Genomic DNA, 20797 nt, shown 5'->3' with positions numbered 1-20797 from the left:
GTTGGAGTAATATCATGTTCAACTACATAAGACATTGGCTCGAATGTAGGTTGTGCCTTTAGATTTCAAGAAAATGAACAACTATGTAATCTTTTTTCACTTCTCATATTGACTTCTCAAACCCCGGCATGGTCTGTTTCGCAAGCGTTCCCGGAAGTATCGCGATGTTGCGCCTCTGGGTATATAAACTCTGTGGTTCAGCCATAATTATGACTTCGTGGCTGTGGTAACTAGTGACTACCGCTCCAAGTGTGTCCCTTATCCGCATGTGGGAGGAGCTGTTTGGGGTGTTGTGGATCTATCTATAAAGGGGGAAAAAATTCTGTGGGAGTGATAGTCAGCGCTTCTGTTTCTTATTGACATATTACAGTTCAAATTGATACGAATTGAAATAGCTAACTATAGCCATGCCTGGAATAGATAAATTACCAATAGAGGAGACATTCGAGGACAGTCCGCAGGTAATATATTTCACGCTATGCTCTGTAGCCTGCTAGCTTTATCTCTCTCGTCTTTGTGCCGTGCAAAAGCGCAGCAAAAGCGCAGCAAAAGCGCTAGCCCTGCTAACTCGCTCGAGCAAGCATCAAGAGTTGTCAAATGGCTCAAAAAGTGATAACTGGCCTCGTCATATTTGCCAGCTGTTAATGGTATTAACTATTTATACAACATTATTAATATTGGCCTTTGCACCACCTGCTAAAAGTATGCACGCTAATGGTTTTCTAGTGAAACACATCACACACCCTTGTGTTGTTGAACACATAAATGAGCTACTGCCATGTTACGTGACCATCCTTACTCTAGCTGGCTGGCTACTGTTAGTCTCTGGCAGCTTGCACCACTTTCTCCTGTCTAGGGACGAGGTTGCCTAATAACAAAGCACAGAATGTTTAATGAAATTACGTTTGAACATACTCTACCAGTTGTCTGTGTGGTTGGTCCTTCAGCTGGTCGACATTTTATTTTTTTAAATATCCACAAGAAACCATTCACCCGACTTTTTGGAGCGCATGTACTGAGGTTGAAATTTATATCACCTGGCACATGCGCAAACATTCCTTACCCCAGGATACTACAACTGGTGACTATCCGGGAGAATAAAGAAAAGGAGCACTCTGTTGCTGCGTAAATCTTATAGATTTATTGACGGGGCAAGTAAACAGTCAGAGTTATGCAGCAACAGAGTGCTCCTTTTCTTTATTCTCCCGGATAGTCACCAGTTGAAGTATCCTGGGGTAAGGAATGTTTTGGGGATTTTCAAGTCCCTCAGTCTAGTACCTGATTTCCCCTTTTGAATTTAAGCTGGGCTGAAGCGCGTTTGGGTATACCTTCGTTCCATTGATATACAGTACCAGTCAAAAGTTTGGACACACCTACTTATTCAAGGGTTTTTCTTTATTTTTACTATTTTCTACATTGTAAAATACTAGTGAAGACAAAACTATGAAATAACACATATGGAATCATGTAGTAACCAAAAAAGTGTTAAACAAATAAAAAATAGATTTGAGATCCTTCAAAGTAGCCACCCTTTGCCTCTATGACAACTTTGCACACTCCTGGCATTCTCTCAACCAGCTTCATGAGGTAGTCACCTGGAATGCATTTCAATTAACTGGTGTGCCTTGTTAATTTGTGGAATTTCTTTCCTTGTTAATGCATTTGAGCCAATCAGTTGTGTTGTGACAAGGTAGGGGTGGTATACAGAAGATAGCCCTATTTGGTAAAAGACCAAGTCCATATTATGGCAAGAACAGCTCAAAAAAGCAAAGAGAAATGGCATTCCATCATTACTTTAAGATCAGTCATTCTGGAAAATTTCAAGAACTTTGAAAGTTTCTACTAGTGCAGTCCCAAAAACCATCAAGCGCTATGATGAAACTGGCTCTCATGAGGACTGCCACAGGAAAGGAAGACCCAGAGTTACCTCTGATGCAGAGGATAAGTTCATTAGAGTTACCAGCCTCAGAAATTGCAGCCCAAATAAATTCTTCACAGAGTTAAAGTAACAGACACATCTCAACATCAACTTTTCAGAGGAGACTGAATCAGGCCTTCATGGTTGAATTGCTGCAAAGAAACCACTACCAAAGGACACCAATAATAAGAAGAGACTTGCTTGGGCCAAGAAACACAAGCAATAGACATTAGACTGGTGGAAATCTGTCCTTTGGTCTGATGAGTCCAAATTTTAGATTTTTGTGAGACGCAGATCAGGTGAATGGATGATCTCTGCATGTGTGGTTCCCACCGTGAAGCATGGAGGAGGTGTGATGTTGTGGAGGTGCTTTGCTGGTGACACTGTCAGTGATATATTTAGAATTCAAGGCACACTTAACTAGCATGGCTACCACAGCATTCTGCAGGGATACGCCATCCCATCTGGTTTGCGCTTAGTGGGACTATCATTTGTTTTTCAACAGGACAATGACCCAACACACCTCCAGGCTTTGACCAAGAAGGAGAGTGATGGAGTGCTGCATCAGATGACCTGGCCTCCACAATCACCGAACCTCAACCCAATTGAGATGGTTTGAGATGAGAATCTAAAATATATTTAGATTTGTTTGACCCTTTTTAGTTACTACATGATTTCATATGTGTTATTTCATAGTTTTGATGTCTTCACTATTATTGTTTTTTGTAAAAAATAGTAAAAATAAAGAAAAATGAGTAGGTGTGTCCAAACTTTTGACTGGTACTGTATGTTCATGTCACCAGTCAACTCCATTACACTCAAGTTACTTTAACTTCAACCAGTGAATTCTAGCGATGGCTAGCTATGCTAGTTATTCTACCAGTCTGTCTTAGTGAGTGTTAGCATGCTAATAGCACACCCTGCACATGAAAATGTTATTTTTTAAGGGGTATGCAGTAGGTTGATAACTATGTCACCAACGTATGTTGTATCAGACATTTCAAACAACATCCCCAGCTAATGCAATAACAGTCATTGTATTTAATTTAAGTGAATGAACAAGATTTATCAAGGCAACCTTCGGCCTAATTTGACTGGGTGCCAACGGCAGATTTAGTTTTTTTTTTTCATCTGTAACCCCAGTATGATCCATGTGAGCGCAGCGAAAGTTCACTCCGTGAGGAAGCGCTGTAGTTGGTCGCCTAATACATATAAATTCAGGTTGTAACACAACAAAAGTCAAGGGCTGTGAATACTTTCTGAAGGCACTGTCATTTTTAATAATTGTACAGTACCAGTCAAAAGTTTGGACAAACCTACCCATTCAACGGTTCTTCTTTATTTTTACTATTTTCTACATTGTAGAATAATAGTGAAGACGTCAAAACTATGAAATAACACATATGGAATCATGTAGTAACCAAAAAAGTGTTAAACAAATCAACATATATTTTAGATTTGAGTTTCTTTAAAGTAGCCACCCTTTGCCTTGATGACAGCATTGCACACGCTTGAGATTCTCTCAAACAGCTTCACCTGGAAAGTTTCCACATATGCTGAGCACTTGTTGGCTGTTTTCCTTCACTCTGCAGTCCAACTCATCCCAAACCATCTCAATTGGGTTGAGGTCGGGTGATTGTGGAGGCTAGGTCATCTGATGCAGTACTTCATCAAATCAAATTTTATTAGTCACATGCGTCGAATACAACCGATGTAGACCTTAGAGTGAAATGCTTACTTACGAGCCCCTAACCAACAATGCAGTTTAAAAAAAATAAGAATAAAAAATGAAAGCAACAAGTAATTAAAGAGCAGCAGTAAAAGAACAATAGCGAGACCATATACAGGGGGGTACCGGTACAGAGTCAATGTGCGGGGGCACCGGTTAGTTGAGGTAATACAGTTTAAGTCGGAAGTTTACATACACTTAGGCTGTAGTCATTAAAACTAGTTTTTCAACCACTCCACAAATTTCTTCTTTACAAACTATAGTTTTGGCAAGTCGGTTAGGACATCTACTTTGTGCATGACACAAGTAATTCTTCCAACAATTGTTTACAGACAGATTATTTCACTTATAATTCACTGTATCACAATTCCAGTGGGTCAGAAGTTTACATACACTAAGTTGACTGTGCCTTTAAACAGCTTGAAAAATTGGCTTTAGAAGCTTCTGATAGGCTAATTGACATCATTTGAGTCAATTGGAGGTGTACCTGTGGATGTATTTAAGGCCTACCTTCAAACTTGACGTCATGGGAAAATGAAAAGAAATCAGCCAAGAACTCAAAAATAAAATTGTAGACCTCCACAAGTCTGGTTCACCCTTGGGAGCAATTTCCAAACTCCTGAAGGTACCACGTTCATCTGTACAAACAATAGTACGCAGGTATAAACACCATGGGACCACGCAGCCGTCATACCACTCAGGAAGGAAACGCGTTCTGTCTCCTAGAGATGAACGTATTTTGGTGCGAAAAGTGCAAATCAATCCCAGAACAACAGCAAAGGACCTTGTGAAGATGCTGGAGGAAACAGGTACAAAAGTATCTATATCCACAGTAAAACAAGCCCTATATCGACATAACCTGAATGGACGCTCAGCAAGGAAGAAGCCACTGCTCCAAAACCGCCATAAAAAAGCCAGACTACGGTTTGCAACTGCACATGGAGACAAAGATTGTACTTTTTGGAGAAATGTCGTCTGGTCTGATGAAATAAAAATATAACTGTTTGGCCATAATGACCATCGTTATGTTTGGAGGAGAAATGGGGAGGCTTGCAAGCCGACAAACACCATCCCAACCGTGAAGCACGGGGGTGGCAGCATCATGTTGTGGGGGTGCTTTGCTGCAGGAGGGACTGGTGCACTTCACAAAATAGATGACATCATGAGGGAAGAAAATGATGTGGATATATTGAAGCAACATCTCAAGACATCAGTCAGGAAGTTGAAGCTTGGTCGCAAATGGGTCTTCCAAATGGACAATGACCCCAAGCATACGTCCAAAATGGCTTAAGAACAACAAAGTCAAGGTATTGGAGTGGCCATCACAAAGCCCTGACCTCAATCCTATAGAAAATTTATGGGCAGAACTGAAAAAGCGTGTGCGATCAAGGAGGCCTACAAATCTGACTCAGTTGCACCAGCTCTGTCAGGAGGAATGGGCCAAAATTCACCCAACTTATTGTGGGAAGCTTGTGGAAGGCTACCCGAAACGTTTGACCCAATTTTAAACAATTTAAAGGGAATGCTACCAAATACTAATTGAGTGTATGTAATCTTCTGACCCACTGGGATTGTGATGAAAGAAATAAAAGCTGAAATAAATCATTCTCTCTACAATTATTCTGACATTTCACATTCTTAAAATAAAGTGGTGATCCTAACTGCCAGGGAATTTTTACTACGATTAAATGTCAGGAATTGTGAAACTGAGTTTAAATGTATTTGGCTAAGGTGTATGTAAACTTCCGACTTCAACTGTATATACATGTAGGTAGAGGTATTAAAGTGACTTTGCATAGATGATAACAACAGAGAGTAGCAGCGGCGTAAAAGGGGGAAGGGGGGGCAATGCAAATAGTCTGGGTAGCCATTTCATTAGATTTTCAGGAGTCTTATGGCTTGGAAGTTAAAAAACTGTTTAGAAGCCTCTTGGAACTAGACTTGGCGCTCCGGTACCGCTTGCCATGCGGTAGCAGAGAGAACAGTCTATGACTAGGGTGGCTGGAGTCTGACAATTTTTAGGGCCTTCCTACAATTTTTAGGGCCTTCCTCTATACCTCCTGGTATAGAGGTCGTGGATGGCAGGAAGCTTTGTGCCAGTGATGTACTGGGCTGTACGCACTACCCTCTGTAGTGCCTTGCGGTTGGAGGCCAAGTGGTTGCCATACCAGACAGTGATGCAACAAGTCAGGATGCTCTCGATGGTGCAGCTGTAGAACCTTTTGAGGATCTGAGGACCCATGCGAAAACTTTTCAGTCTCCTGAGGGGGAATAGGTTTTGTCGTGCCCTCTTCATCACTCTCCTTCTTGGTCAAATAGCCCATACACAGCCTGGAGGTGTGTTGTAGAGGTCGACCGATTATGATTTCTCAACGCCGATACCGATACCAATTATTGGAGGACCAAAAAAAGCCGATACCGATTAAATCGGCCTATTTTTGAAAATGTATTTGTAATAATGACAATTACAACAATACTGAATGAACAATTATTTTAACTTAATATAATACATCAATAAAATCAATTTAGCCTCAAATAAATAATGAAACATGTTCAATTTGGTTTAAATAATGCAAAAACAAAGTGTTGAAGAAGAAAGTAAAAGTGCAATATGTGCCATGTAAGAAAGCTAACGTTTAAGTTCCTTGCTCAGAACATGAGAACATATGAAAGCTGGTGGTTCCTTTTAACATGAGTCTTCAATATTCCCAGGTAAGAAGTTTTAGGTTGTAGTTATTATAGGAATTATAGGACTATTTCTCTCTATACCATTTGTATTTCATATACCTTTGACTATTGGATGTTCTTATAGGCACTTTAGTATTGCCAGTGTAACAGTATAGCTTCCATCCCTTTCCTCGCCGCTACCTGGGCTCGAACCAGAAACACATCGACAACAGCCACCCTCGAAGCAGCGTTACCCATGCAGAGCAAGGGGAACAACAACTCCAAGTCTCAGAGCGAGTGATTATTAGCGCGCACCCCGCTAACTAGCTAGCCATTTCACATTGGTTACACCAGCCTAATCTCGGGAGTTGATAGGCTTGAAGTCATAAACAGCGCAATGCTTGAAGCATTGTGAAGAGCTGCTGGCAAAACACACGAAAGTGCTGTTTGAATGAATGCTTACGAGCCTGCTGGTGCCTACCACCGCTCAGTCAGACTGCTCTATCAAATCATAGACTTAATTATAACATAATAACACACAGAAATACGAGCCTTAGGTCATTAATATGGTTGATTCCGGAAACTATCATCTCGAAAACAAAATGTTTATTCTTTCAGTGAAATACGGAACCGTTCTGTATTTTATCTAACGGGTGGCATCCATAAGTCTAAATATTCCTGTTACATTGCACAACCTTCAATGTTATGTCATAATTACGTAAAATTCAGGCAAATTAGTTCGCAATGAGCCAGGCGGCCCAAACTGTTGCATATACCCTGACTCTGCGTGCAATGAACGCAAGAGAAGTGTTAATATTGCCTACTAACCTGGATTTCTTTTAGCTAAATATGCAGGTTTAAAAAATATTTACTTCTGTGTATTGATTTTAAGAAAGGCATTGATGTTTATGGTTAGGTACACGTTGGAGCAACGACCGTCCTTTTTCGCGAATGCGCACTGCATCGATTATATGGAACGCAGGACACGCTAGATAAACTAGTAATATCATCAACCATGTGTAGTTATAACTAGTGATTATGATTGATTGATTGATTGATTGTTTTTTATAAGAAAAGTTTAATGCTAGCGAGCAACTTACCTTGGCTTCTTACTGCATTTGTGTAACAGGCGGGCTCCTCGTGAGGCAGGTGGTTAGAGCGTTGGACTAGTTAACCGTAAGGTTGCAAGATTGAATACCTGAGCTGACAAGGTAAAAATCTGTTGTTCTGCCCCTGAACAAGGCAGTTAACCCACCGTTCCTAGCCGTCATTGAAAATAAGAATGTGAGATAAGAATTCTTAACTGACTTGCCTAGTTAAATAAAGGTGTATTTTTTTTTTTTTACAGATTTCCGATTGTTATGAAAACTTGAAATCTGCCCTAATTAATCTGCCCTAATTAATCGGCCATTCCGATTAATCGGTCGACCTCTAGTGTGCTGGGTCATTGTCCTGTTGAAAAACAAATGATAGTCCCACTAAGCGCAAACCAGCATGGCTACCACAGCATTCTGCAGCAATTAAACTATCCCATCTGTCAAACAAATGACATTTTGCAACAGAATCGGCAGAATGAATACACCCCTGATCACACGCGCACACAGTTCACTTTCATAGCAGTCACATAAAGCGTCACTTTTCTTGTTGTATAATTCCTTCTTGCATCTACACGCTCTCCTCTCTTCTTTTCCCTTCACTTGTGGACTTCACTACATAACACAACAGCTGTCTGTGACCAAGTGCAAAAACCTCTCCAAGCCAAACCTTCATACCATAATCGCTAACCAGCCTACATCGTTGTTACCATATTAACTTTATAGTCAGCAAACTAGAACTAACGCATTAGTAAACCCACAATCTAATCCATGTGTATAATCACGCAGTACAGTGTACAGCAAGCAGTTTAACAGTTACACTGGTGGTCCCCGGTGGCAATAAATTAATAAAACCGAAAGCTTACCTTGACTTGGAAGAGTTGCGTTGTTGGATAGCCTTAGCCAGCTAGCTAACATAAATAGCATTCCTCTCTGTTTGAGCCAGTTTGAGTAGGCTAAATTAGCTGCATCAGCGAAGTAAGTGAAAGGTAAACTAAGAAGAAGAAAAAATACAATGAAATATCTCTCTCTCTCTCTCTCTCTGCTGCTTCTCAATTTTTTAAGAAATTAATTTGTTCAAAACTGTTCAACTGTTGTCTTTCTCTGTCTTTGAGTCAACTTCTCACCACATTTTATGCACTGCAGTGCTAGCTAGCTGTAGCTTATGCTTTCGGTACTACATTCATTCACTGATCCTTAGACTGGATGGGCGAGATGTTAGTTCATACTGCAAGAGATCTGATAGGTTGGAACACGTCGTCATATTTACTCCATAAGTCCATGGAAGAAGGTGTGAACCATGAGCCTCCTAGGTTTTGTATTGAAGTCGATGTACCCAGAGGAGGGTGCTGTTGAGGCTACTGTAGCACTTCATTGCGAAACAGTGTTTTTAATCAGTTATGTAGTATTTAGTATAATTTAATTGAAAAAGGAAAACATTTTTAATGTTCATTATTTCAATTTTTATGAAATTCCCTGAGTGGGATGGTCCTCCCATTCCTCTGAGGAGCCTCCACCGGTGGCGTGTCTACAATAGTCAGAGGGGTTGGCTAAAGCTACAGATCTGGGACCAGATTAGCCTTGCACAAGGGTGACATAAGTGTGCCATCTAAGCTACCTACTTCAGGTAAGCCTAACCTGAATGTTTCCTGAGTTGAGTGCTTCCTTCATCCAGTGTGTTTCTCTGTTGCCAGACGCGCTCCCTGCTCGGTGTGTTTGAGGAGGATGCAGCTGCTATATCTAAATACTCCCAGCAGCTCTTCCAGGCCATGCACAGAATCTACGATGCACAGGTGAGCAATGACCTCTGGGATACACTCATGTCAGTTAGTGTCCAGGCTTTTAAAAACAAGCAAAAATGCAAGCATGCACACACTCATACTCTCACTCACACCTTTTCTTTATATTGCTCCTACAGTTAATTAGATGAAACAGACATGACTCTTTTTTTCAGAATGAGTTGAGTGCTGCCACCCATCTCACCTCCAAGCTTCTGAAGGAGTATGAGAAACAGGTAGCACTATGTTCTCATTGTCAACATGCTGGAATGATGTACAGTATGTATGTATTTATTTTTCATGCGTCTTCCAAGAAACCCTTACGGTTTGAACATTAGTTGAATGCGCTGACTATGTCCCTCCAGATAAGAGCGTCTGATAAATGACTGAAACGGGAATGTAAAATGGATTAGGGCTGACTGGGCTGTCTTTGCAGCGTTTCCCTCTTTGCTGCGACGATGAGGTCATGAGCTCCACTCTGCAGCAGTTTGCCAAAGTCATAGACGAGGTGAGAACACACGCAGCGGGTCCGCTGCTCTGCCCTCATCAACTCATCCTCCTCGCTGTGGCACGCCGCTGCTCAAATAGGATTACACTGTCTTAACCTTTTTAAATCTCTACCTTTCATAATTACACTACACTATACACACTCTCCCACTGCACGTTTACCTCTCCCTACTCTTCAATTCCTCCATTCTCTTCATCTTAACCTCTTTCTTCTCTCCTTTCCTTTTCTTCCTTCTCTCTTTCTCTCTGTGTCTTAACCTTCATTAATTACACTACACTGTAAACACTCCCACTTTAACTTCTCCCTTCCTTTCTCTTTCTTTCTTCTATTGCTTCCTCCTTTCCGTCCGTCTTAACCTCTACGTTTCTTCTCTCCTTTCCTTCTCTCCGTCTTAACCTCTCCCATCATTCACTCCACATAGGCTACTCCCTCACTCTTCACTTCAAGCCATCCCTTCCTTCACTCTGTTTTTCCATCTCCCTTCCATCTTTCATCCTTCTATCTCTTCCATCTCTCTAACCTCCCCCACCTCTCCTCTCCACCTGTCTGATGAGAAACACGAGACAAATTTCCCTGAGGAGATTCAGTAATGTAACTAACCTATCTTCTCTCCCACAGCTGAGTTCCTGTCATGCAGTGCTGTCCACTCAGCTGGCTGACGCCATGATGTTTCCCATCACTCAGTTTAAGGAGAGGGACTTAAAAGGTAAGACTCTGAAAGAGTTCCATTCTCATTTTGTGTTGTTTATATAGAGATAATGTACATTTCTGAGAGATGGAGACAGATTACAGGGATGAATGGTAAAGAGGTGGGACTGGGGATCGAACCCTGGTCCCAAAGGGCATGTCGTTCGAAGGTGGCTGCGCTTGGTAGTGGCCGTGTGAGCAGTTTGAAATGGACGTTAACCTTCTCTCTCTCCCCTACAGAGATCCTGACCCTGAAGGAAGTGTTCCAGATAGCCAGCGATGGTGAGCGAGAACTATTCAGTAAAACATGAAAACAAATGTTGTGATGTTGGCATGATGTCTTGTCACAAGCCCATGTTGTAAATGTAATAACCACTCTTTGCATTTTCCGTCTACAGATCACGACATGGCCATCAACAGATACAGCCGTCTCTCTAAACGGAGGGACAATGAGAAGGTGAGGTTTCTGAATATAACGTGACGTTGTTGTAACAATAACTTCCTCACCAAATAAAACCTGACATTTGTGTGTGCGCATCTTTGTGTATGTCTGTGTGCGTTTGTTGTGTGTGTGTATGTGTGTGTGTGTGTCTTCTCTCCAGGTGAAGGGCGAGGTGATGGAGGATGTGTACACCGCCAGGAAGAAGCAGCACCAGACCATGATGCACTACTTCACAGCCCTCAACACGCTGCAGTACAAGAAGAAGATGTCCCTGCTGGAGCCACTGCTGGGATACATGCAAGCACAGGTACATCAGCCTTACTTTCTCTCTCTCCTCTCTCTCTCTCGCTCTCTATTTCTTTCTCTCTCTCTCGCTCGCTCTCTATTTCTTTCTCTCTCTCTCGCTCGCTCTCTATTTCTTTCTCTCTCTCGCTCGCTTGCTCTCTGTATTTCTTTCTCTCTCTCGCTCGCTTGCTCTCTGTATTTCTCTCTCTCTCTCTCTGCTCGAGCATATATTCTGATCAGCATGTCTGTCTCTCTGTATATCCCAGATCAGCTTCTTCAAGCTGGGATCAGAGAACCTCACCCAGCAGTGGGAAGACTTCCTCACTGGCATAGGAACCAGTGTTCAGAAGTAAGCTTCATCTCCTAGCCCCCAACCCCTTGGGATTTGTAGAGATCTGAAAAGATTGGATAGCCTTCAGCAATGGTGGTAGCTCCATCCTGCCCTCTATTAGGCCAAGTGGAATTGTCATATTGCTTACAATGTTTTTAAGGCCGGGCGTGTAATGTGTGTGGTTGTGTCCAGTGTCCGCAGGGAGATGGCCGGGGAGGTGGATGTGATGCAACAGACCATCCAGGATATGGAGCAGGCCAATGACCTCCTCTACATGCCCGACCCAGACCTAAGCCTGGTTCCTGTCAACCGCAACCTCACACGCAAGGCCGGCTACCTCAACACTCGCAAGTAAGAAATGACTGCCTAGCCAAACAAACTGACCTTCCTCAGTGCTGCAACACTGTAGTTCAAGACCAACATATATTTGAAATAAACCTGCGTTAGGAAATCAAATAAAAAGTCTGCTCGTTTCTATTTGAAGCAACAGTAGGGCAGCTCCTGCTTGTTTTTAAACTGATGGTTTTATTCATTTCTAGTGAAAGTGAATACGGTCCAAAATGCCTTAATCGGAACGACAATATGTTTCTACCATGTTTTTACTCCTAACTGTGTTCCCTAAGTAAAACGGGCTTAGTGTCTTCATCCTGGGAGCGGCAGTACTTCTTCACCCAGGGAGGGAACCTGATGAGCCAGGCGCGGGGGGACGTGGCGGGCGGTCTTGTCATGGATATAGACAACTGCTCCGTCATGGCCGTGGACTGTGAGGACCGACGCTTCTGCTTCCAGATCACATCCTTCGACGGCAAGAAGTAATTGACTGCATATTAAAGCTTTTTTTTTTTTTACTAGTGATAACCGCTTTATGACGTTTCGTTGTTACCTGAAGCTTTCTAACTTGGTCACACACAAAAAATGTGAATTTCCACAGAAGTTGCTGATGCGCTCGGTCTTTGTTTCAGAGTGGCCATCTTGCAGGCAGAGAGCAGGAAGGATTGTGAAGAGGTGAGACAGTAGTTTTAATGAAAGTGTACTGTGGATGTGTTTATGTATTGTATACATGTATAATGTAGCTGTGGTATCTCTTAATAACACTATCCTGTGCTCCTCTTTCCTCCCTCAGTGGATTGCAACGATTAACAACATCTCAAAGAGGATATATCTCAGTGAGAACCCAGAGGTGAGTATCTTGCTATGCTCTGGAAAAGCCTGTGCTTGCATCATCTTTATATTTAGTTCATATTATCATAGATAGAGCAATGCTCCAACGTCCCTGTGTGTGTCCATGGTGTGACATTCACCTAGCCAGTGCTGGATGTCTGGGATGGGATGTGGTTAGTGTGAATCTCATCTCCCCTCTTTCTCTCTGTTGCCGAGCTGTTGTCAAGCGCATTTCCTCTTTGCTGAAATGCCCTCTTTCTATTGGCAGGAAATCGCAGCCAGAGTGAACCAATCAGCTCTTGAGGCTGTGACACCGTCTCCCTCATTCCAGCAGAGGCATGAGAGTATGCGGCCGAGCACGTGGGTTTCTGAACCGTCTCTCCTCACACAATCATAGACTTCATTATTTGGTCCTGGAGTTTTTCCTGATCTGACTACGAAAATCTCTAGGCTTGGTTATACACAGTACAGCCTATAACTAGCCTAGCCTAGCTCACCCTGTAACTTGGAGACAAGTGTTTTTCCTGGTTTAGTCACATGGTCTGGAAAAACTCCTGACTCTACTGTAGTGAAAGGTTTCTTGAGTATACCTTTCTTCTTATGTTCAATGAGGCTAGCATCCCTCGCTTCCATCTCTCTAACCTCCATCTCTTTTCTGTTCCCTGGGTCTCGTCCATCCGTCTCTACATCTATCCGTCCCGTGTAGACAAGGGCGGCCACCGGCAGCGCGGGCCAGCAGTGTGAGCTCGGCAGGCTCTGAGACGGCCTCCCCGGCCCTCTCCGTCCTCTCCTTGGACGCACTGGTGGCTCCAAACACGCCGATCCAGTTTGACATCATCTCTCCAGTCAGCGAGGAGGACGCAGGACAGGCGAAGGCTGTCGGACTGGGAAGGTCGGTACTAACCAGGGCTTCCTTAACATTGTATATGGGCAGCCCATGGAATGTGTTGAATGGAAAATAGTTCTGAGTCTACTACACTGTGCCAGTCATGTTCTTAAGATGTGGGTGTGTTTCTTTGCTCCCCGGTTTTGAAAGAAGGACCAATCCTTTTGGTGAATCAGGAGGCACACCAGCTGAGGAGAGTGAAGGTAGGTGTGTGTGTGTGTGTGTGTGTGCGTGTGCGTGTGCGTGTGTGTTTCTCAGGTGGTCAGGTTAAAGGCTGATGAATTTCCGTGAAAAATAAAATTGTCAATATGTGTCTATCCAGGCTCTATCCTGCACCAGCTGTTCATTGCGCATTTCCTGGGCTGTATGGAGGTGAAAAATGCGGACAGCTCTGACATCATCTATGAGACCATGAGACAGATCCTAGCAGCCAGAGCCATACACAACATCTTCAGGATGACGGAGTCTCACCTGCTGGTCACCTGCGAATGCCTCAAGTGAGACACAAGCTCTTTGCCCTTATTATACAGGCATGGAAATTCATTAAATTCATAGACTTATCCTGTGTGTTGTTTTGTTTTCAGGCTAATCGATCCTCAGACACAAATCACACGGCTGAGGGTAGGCATGTGACTGATTGATTGTACAGTTGAAGTCGGAAGTTTACATACACTTAGGTTGGAGTCATTAAAACTCGATTTTCAACCACTCCACTAATTTCTTGTTAACAAACTATAGTTTTGGCAAGTCGGTTAGAACATCTACTTTGTGCATGACACAAGTAATTTTTCCAACAATTGTTTAAAGACCGATTATTTCACTTATAATTCACTGTATCACAGTTCCTATGGGTCAGAAGTTTACATACAGTAAGTTGACTGTGCCTTTAAACAGCTTGGAAAATTCCAGGAAATTATGTCATGTCCTTAGACGCTTCTGATAGGCTAATTGACATCATTTGAGTCAATTGGAGGTGTACCTGTGGATGTATTTCAAGGCCTACCTTCTAACTCAGTGCCTCTTTGCTTGACACCATGGGAAAATCAAAAGAAATCAGCCAAGACCTCAGAAATAAAAGTGTAGACCTCCACAAGTCTGGTTCATCCTTGGGAGCAATTTCCAAACACCTGAAGGTACCACGTTCATCTGTACAGACAATAGTATGCAAGTATAAACACCATGGGACCACGCAGGCCTCATACCGCTCAGGAAGGAGACGCGTTCTGTCTCCTAGAGATGAACGTACTTTGGTGCGAAAAGTGAAAATCAATCCCAGAACAACAGCAAAGGACCTTGTGAAGATGCTGGAGGAAACAGGCACAAAAGTATCTATAGCTACAGTAAAACGAGTCCTATATCGACATAACCTGAAAGGCCGCTCAGCAATGAAGAAGCCACTGCTCCAAAACCGCCATTAAAAAGCCAGACTACGGTTTGCAACTGCACATGGGGACAAAGATCGTACTTTTTGGAGAAATGTCCTCTGGTCTGATGAAACAAAAATAGAACAGTTTGGCAATAATGTCCATCGTTATGTTTGGAGGAAAAGGGGGAGGCTTGTAAGCAGAAGAACACCATCCCAACCGTGAAGCACGGGGGTGGCAGCATCATGTTGTGGGGGTGCTTTGCTGCAGGAGGGACTGGTGCACTTCACAAAATAGATGACATCATGAGGATTGAAAATGATGTGGATATATTGACGCAACATTTCAAGACATCAGTCCGGAAGTTGTAGCTTGGTCGCAAATGGGTCTTCCAAATGGACAATGACCCCAAGCATACTTCCAAAGTTATGGCTTAATGACAACAAAGTCAGGGTATTGGAGTGGCCATCACAAAGCCCTGACCTCAAGCCTATAGAAAATTTGTGGGCAGAACTGAAAAAGCGTGTGCGAGCAAGGAGGCCTACAAACCTGACTCAGTTGCACCAGCTCTGTCAGGAGGAATGGGCCAAAATTCACCCAACTTATTGTGGGAAGCTTGTGGAAGGCTACCTGAAACGTTTGACCCAATTTAAACAATTTAAAGGCAATGCTACCAAATACTAATTGAGTGTATGTAAACTTTTGACCCACTGGGAATGCGATAAAATAAATAAAAGCTGAAATAAATCATTCTCTCCACTATTATTCTGACATTTCACATTCTTAAAATAAAGTAGTGATCCTAACTGACCTAAGACAGGAAATTTTTACTAGGATTAAATGTCAGGAATTGTGAAACTGAGTTTAAAGTATTTGGCTAAGGTGTATGTAAACTTCCGACTTCAACTGTGTGTATTATCACTGTCAAGATACATGAGATTGTCTAGACATGGTGGTTCACGTGACTTCTTGATTTCCTTCTCCCTCCCCCAGTTCCCTCTCTCCAGCGTGGTGTTGTGTGCTGCCCACCAGGAGAACAAGCGTCTGTTTGGATTTGTTCTGCAGACAGCAGAAGGCAGGGTGGACGGACGACCAATCATTGTCTGCTACATCTTTGAGTCCAACAATGATGGGGAAAAGGTAGATTCTGCTCTGCTGTGTAGTTTTTCTTATTCCATGATATTGTTAGAGGAATTTATTTTTATGTTCAATTAAAATACTCTGTCCGTTTCTAAGAATTTGTAAGATACTTATTTGCATAAAATGGACAGAGACCAGTCTCATAATTAATCAGTAGCGTTTATTTTCGAGAGCTCTAATCATAGTACAATTTACATCAGGTTATATAATAAAAATGACGTCATAGGTTTTTAAAATGTCCTTCCTCCTCTCGGATACAATGGCAATATAGTTCACAAGCCTTCCCACATTGTCTGCCACCTGTTAAACAATCTACTACTAGCCCAAGGTCTCTCCCCTCCCTGGGTAGAGACAGAATGTCCTGTAAGGAACACAGCATTCCAGCCGGTCTGACGATAGCTCCATTCGTTTCTAACAAGGAACAGAAAGTCCTTGTTCTAATTCTTGACTAAAACTACACACATTATATTCAGTATTATGATTATAATAAGATTCATACATCCACACAGTAACATAGTAGTATTCTGTTTAGTTATAGTTCTAAGTTAAATGTATACATAATTTAGTAATTATTCATAAAAATCCCATAACAGATATGTAGGTAGAGCCAGTAGTTTAAGGCTGTAACTAGGGCATAGTTACACCACATTTTCCTGGTCAACCACACGTGCAAATGTCTTTTTATGGTCAGGAACAAGTCCTGGCTAGGAATAAGCATATTGTGTCTGTGTAGTAATGGCACTATCAGTTAAAACAGCTTATAGGTTCCATGTTGTGGCAAAATGAAGACATTTGCATGTGTGTCTACTGTTACCCATGGTCATTTCTCGTTATCTCTGAGTGTATGTTGTGTTGTTCTCCTTTCAGATCTGTGACAGTGTGGGGCTGGCCAAACAGATAGCTTTCCACTCGGAGATGGTAAGAAATGTGAGAACTAGAGCTCTCTGTTCTAGTGGAATTCATTTGTTAAGATGAACCTTCGTTGCTCATGTGGGACCTTTACTGTTTTCCTTTTTTTTTTTGTTGCTGATTCAGGATCGCAAAGCCACGGAGAAGAAGAAGGAGCAGGACAAGGCCAAGGAGAAACAGCAGGAGGAGCTGAGTAAACAGAAACAGATAGAAAAGGTGTCCCAGAAAATCTATCAAAATCACAATATAGTATCCTATTCTCGTTGACTTATAAATCAACGCCTATCTTGACCGGTTTCTTGTCTGTAATCATAACTCTATTACATTCTGTGTTCAATGATGTTACAGTAAACCGAATGATTTGATTAATTGATTGATTAATCAATCAATTTTAATGAACCCACAGGACCTAGAGGAACAGAGCCGTTTGATTGCCGCCTTCAGTCGCCCCACCCCCCTTGCCGCTGGCACTGACGGACAGTTCCTGGTGCTGAGCAACAGCCAGTCAGAGGACAGCGTTGCAGGAGTGGAGGGGCGGGAGAAGGGTGAGTCAGAGGCCTAACAGAATGGAACCGAGAGATGTTACTGTTACCTTTCACTGAATACTACTTTGGATGACCAAACCACTGGAAGTCAGTCATTTTCAATGGAGGGAGGCAGCTTGAAGAGGTGACTTGAGGAGACCTTGAGAAATGCAACTGTTGGGGACAATTTCACCAAGTTGAGCCAAAGTTAAACTTTTACACAAATCAACGATGCAACTGCTGGCTTTGATCCTCTGCTGGATAGGCTAACCCCCCCACCAATGTGCTTTTCAGAAGAAACGCCCACGAGAGACATAACCTTGTCCCAGATCTGTTTGTGCTTTTGCCTACTCCATTGTCATTGTCGAACCAAACAATTGCATGACAATTCCATAAGGAGTTGGCAAGAGAGCAGAAACAGACTCGCACCCAGGCTACAAGGGACAGGCTTGACTATGTGTTACCACAAAGTAGTATCCCATGAAAACAGACAGTTAGAGGTGGACTTGGTTCCTCTCCAGACCCCCACCTTGGCTCCTCAACCCTGGGCCTGCACAGATACAGCCTCTCTCTGGGTTCACCTCTGGCTCCTACTGTTGGTCAATGAAGGAACAGGATTCAGAGTGCAGATAGACTTGATCAATAAAGGGCCCAAAAAATACTTCATAACATTAAAAAAAAAATAGAAAAAAAAGACCCCACTAGCTAAGAAAAGAAGAGTAGAAAAAGAACCGTGTGACTGAACAATCAAAAGAATCCTTCCGGATCATTCTACACCTTGTGTAAATGATCATGTATTTTATACTCGCAATTATATAGAAGTATACTGGCAGAAAATATGGAAGAATAAAAATAATGCTTTTCTGGTTTTGTTTATTTGGAAATTCAGGTGCAGTTCTGACTGAATACTATGGCTTTCTAAAAGTTAGAGATTGTAGAGTGTATTAATATGGTTGGAAGACATTGCACATGTTAACACTGTAATAATAGATTTCTGTATTGTTTGTGTAAACAGTATACATATTGTCTAATTTAAGCAATAAGGTCTGAAGGGGTGGGGTATATGGCCAATATACCATGGCTAAGGGCTGTTCTTATGCACGAAGCAACACCAAGTGCCTGGATACAGCCCTTAGTCGTGGTATACGGCCAATACACCACAACCCCCCCCCCCCCAAGGTGCCTTATTGCTATTATAAACTATTTACCGACATAATTATAGCAGTAAAACGTGTTTTGTCAAACCCGCGGTATGCGGTCTGATATACCATGGCTGTCAGCCAATCAGAATTCATAGCTCGAAGCACCCAGTTTATAATGCACAGTGCTGTGAAAAAGTACTTGCCCCCTTTATGATTTTTTCTGTTTTTGCATATTTTTGATACTGAATGTTATCAGATCTTCAACCAAAACCTAATATTAGATAAAGGGAACCTGAGTTTACAAATAACAAATAAAAGTCATACTTATTTTATTTATTTAGTTAACAAAGTTATGCAACACCCAATTCCCCATTTCCCCCTTACACTCAATAACTGGTTGTGCCACCGTTTAGCTGCAATGACTGCAACCAAATGCTTCCTGTAGTTGTTGATCAGTCTCTCACATCGCTGTGGAGGAATTTTGGCCCAATGTTAACTCAGCAACATTTGTGGGTTTTCATGCATGAACTGCTCGTTTCAAGTCCTGCCACGACATCTCAATTGGGGTTAGGTCTGGACTTTGACGAGGCCATTCCGAAACGTCAAATGTATTGCTTTTTAGCCATGTTCATGTAGACTTGTTTTGGATCATTGTCTTGCTGCATGACCCAGCTGCGCTTCAGCTTCAACTCACAGACGGGTGGCCTGACGTTCTCCTGTAGAATCATGGTTCCTTCTATTAAGGCAAGTCGTCCAGGTCCTGAGGCAGCAAAGCATCCCCAAACCATCACACTACCACCACCATGCTTGATCGTTGGTATGAGGTTCTTACTGTTGAATGCAGTGTTTGGTTTTCGCCAGACATAATAGGACCCATCTCATCCAAAAGGTTGACTCAAGTTTGTCAAAAAGCACCTGGAAGCACCTGGATGATCATCAAGACTCTTTGAAGAATGATTTATGGACAGATGAGTCAAAAGTATGATTTTTTTGGATGGCATTGAACCCATTATGCCTGGTGAAAACCTAACACTGCATTCCGCAGTAAGAACCTTTGTTCTTGGTGGAGGTGTGATGGTTTGGGGATGCTTTGCTGTCTCAGGACCTTGTCTACACTCAGCCTCTCGTCGTTAGCTAACAGGTTTGCATGTGCTTTGGATCCTATCATGAAGAAAAATAATTGTCACATACATCCTTGTCAGTTCTTTTTTCCCCATAACATTATTACTACCATTTCAATTAACCATGTTTTGTTTCAAGATGATGATGTTGATCTTGTACCCCTAACACCAATAGTGGTATGCTCATAAATTAATAAATGTATTGCTATACCTTCTTCCTGAGGTGTCAATGTATTCATCTGCTAGGTTGAAGCAAGAACAATACTGCATTACAAAGTGCTAAATTAGGGCCGTGGCTATAAGGTGTTTTTATTTATTTTTATTTTACCCGTTATGTACATTAATCTGTAATGTATTGGAATGGTTTGTATGTTTCTCAGATCATTTCTGTATAAAGAAGTGCACTGCATATGTATGCTATGTATGGGACATTTTTACAGAGGTGTTCGTCAACCTTTACCCATTGCCCAGATGTAAATTTGTTCTGAGCTCTGACAGCAAATTTGATCAGCGCATATAGAGAAATGTATCAACTCATAGAGAGTGCAACTATCATATCAACAAAGTGAAATTGATTCGGGTTTATATAAATAGAACTGATATCCCAGAAGGGTTGAGAATATTTATTATTTCGATTTTGGGGAAAGGTTTTGGGAGTGGTAAACTGGGTTATACCTAGACGTTACTATGGGGGACTGCACTTTAGTAGTTTATGCAGTGGGGGATATGAACGTATTTAATGTATATACTTCAGTGATTACTGTTTCAGTGTCCTAAAATAGCTTTTCAACAATAAATATACACTAATTCAATGGTTAGGGTTGTGTTTTATCGCTCCTGGTTCAAAGTGTGTGTGTGTGTGTGTGTGTGTGTGTGTGTGTGTGTGCGTATGGTGCGTGTGCGCGCGCGCCTATAGGCTGCAAATAAACCCTATTCTTTCTTAGAGTAAGTAGCCTATTAAGTATTGCTCTTCTTTCAAAACAAAAAGACTGGGCGCGCCCGTGCACATTGACGTCCCTTGTGTCCAAATCCTCTCCGTTCCATTCAGAGCGAAAAGTAAACAAGTGAGCTATTTGTTTAAAGCTCCCGTTGTTCTGTTCGTTAAGGCGAG

The 20797-nt window shown here is 42.2% G+C and overlaps 1 protein-coding gene across 2 annotated transcripts; it reads left to right on the top strand.

Annotated features, from left to right (window-relative positions):
* Nucleotides 1-298: 298 nt before the first annotated feature.
* On the top strand, nucleotides 299-18791 carry LOC120065010 (DCC-interacting protein 13-alpha-like). 2 transcript variants are annotated; one of them, XM_039015649.1, is made up of 22 exons: nucleotides 299-461; nucleotides 9103-9201; nucleotides 9363-9422; nucleotides 9623-9694; nucleotides 10313-10400; nucleotides 10622-10663; nucleotides 10780-10838; nucleotides 10984-11130; nucleotides 11375-11457; nucleotides 11632-11790; nucleotides 12063-12251; nucleotides 12402-12444; nucleotides 12563-12619; nucleotides 12869-12960; nucleotides 13307-13492; nucleotides 13640-13689; nucleotides 13809-13983; nucleotides 14071-14107; nucleotides 15844-15990; nucleotides 16858-16908; nucleotides 17026-17115; nucleotides 17306-18791. In XM_039015649.1, the coding sequence occupies exons 1-22, from the start codon at nucleotides 408-410 to the stop codon at nucleotides 17459-17461; spliced, it is 2136 nt and encodes a 711-aa protein (XP_038871577.1). In that variant the 5' UTR covers nucleotides 299-407; the 3' UTR covers nucleotides 17462-18791. The 2 variants fall into 2 exon arrangements, with proteins under 2 accessions (XP_038871577.1, XP_038871576.1); XM_039015648.1 differs by having other exon boundaries at nucleotides 13637-13689.
* The last annotated feature ends 2006 nt before the right edge of the window (nucleotides 18792-20797 follow it).

The sequence above is a fragment of the Salvelinus namaycush genome, chromosome 20, assembly GCF_016432855.1.
Source record: "Salvelinus namaycush isolate Seneca chromosome 20, SaNama_1.0, whole genome shotgun sequence".
Taxonomy (NCBI): Eukaryota; Metazoa; Chordata; class Actinopteri; order Salmoniformes; family Salmonidae; genus Salvelinus; species Salvelinus namaycush.
The sequence above is the reverse complement of the archived record's forward strand: the minus strand, read 5'-3'. Positions and strand labels throughout refer to the sequence as shown.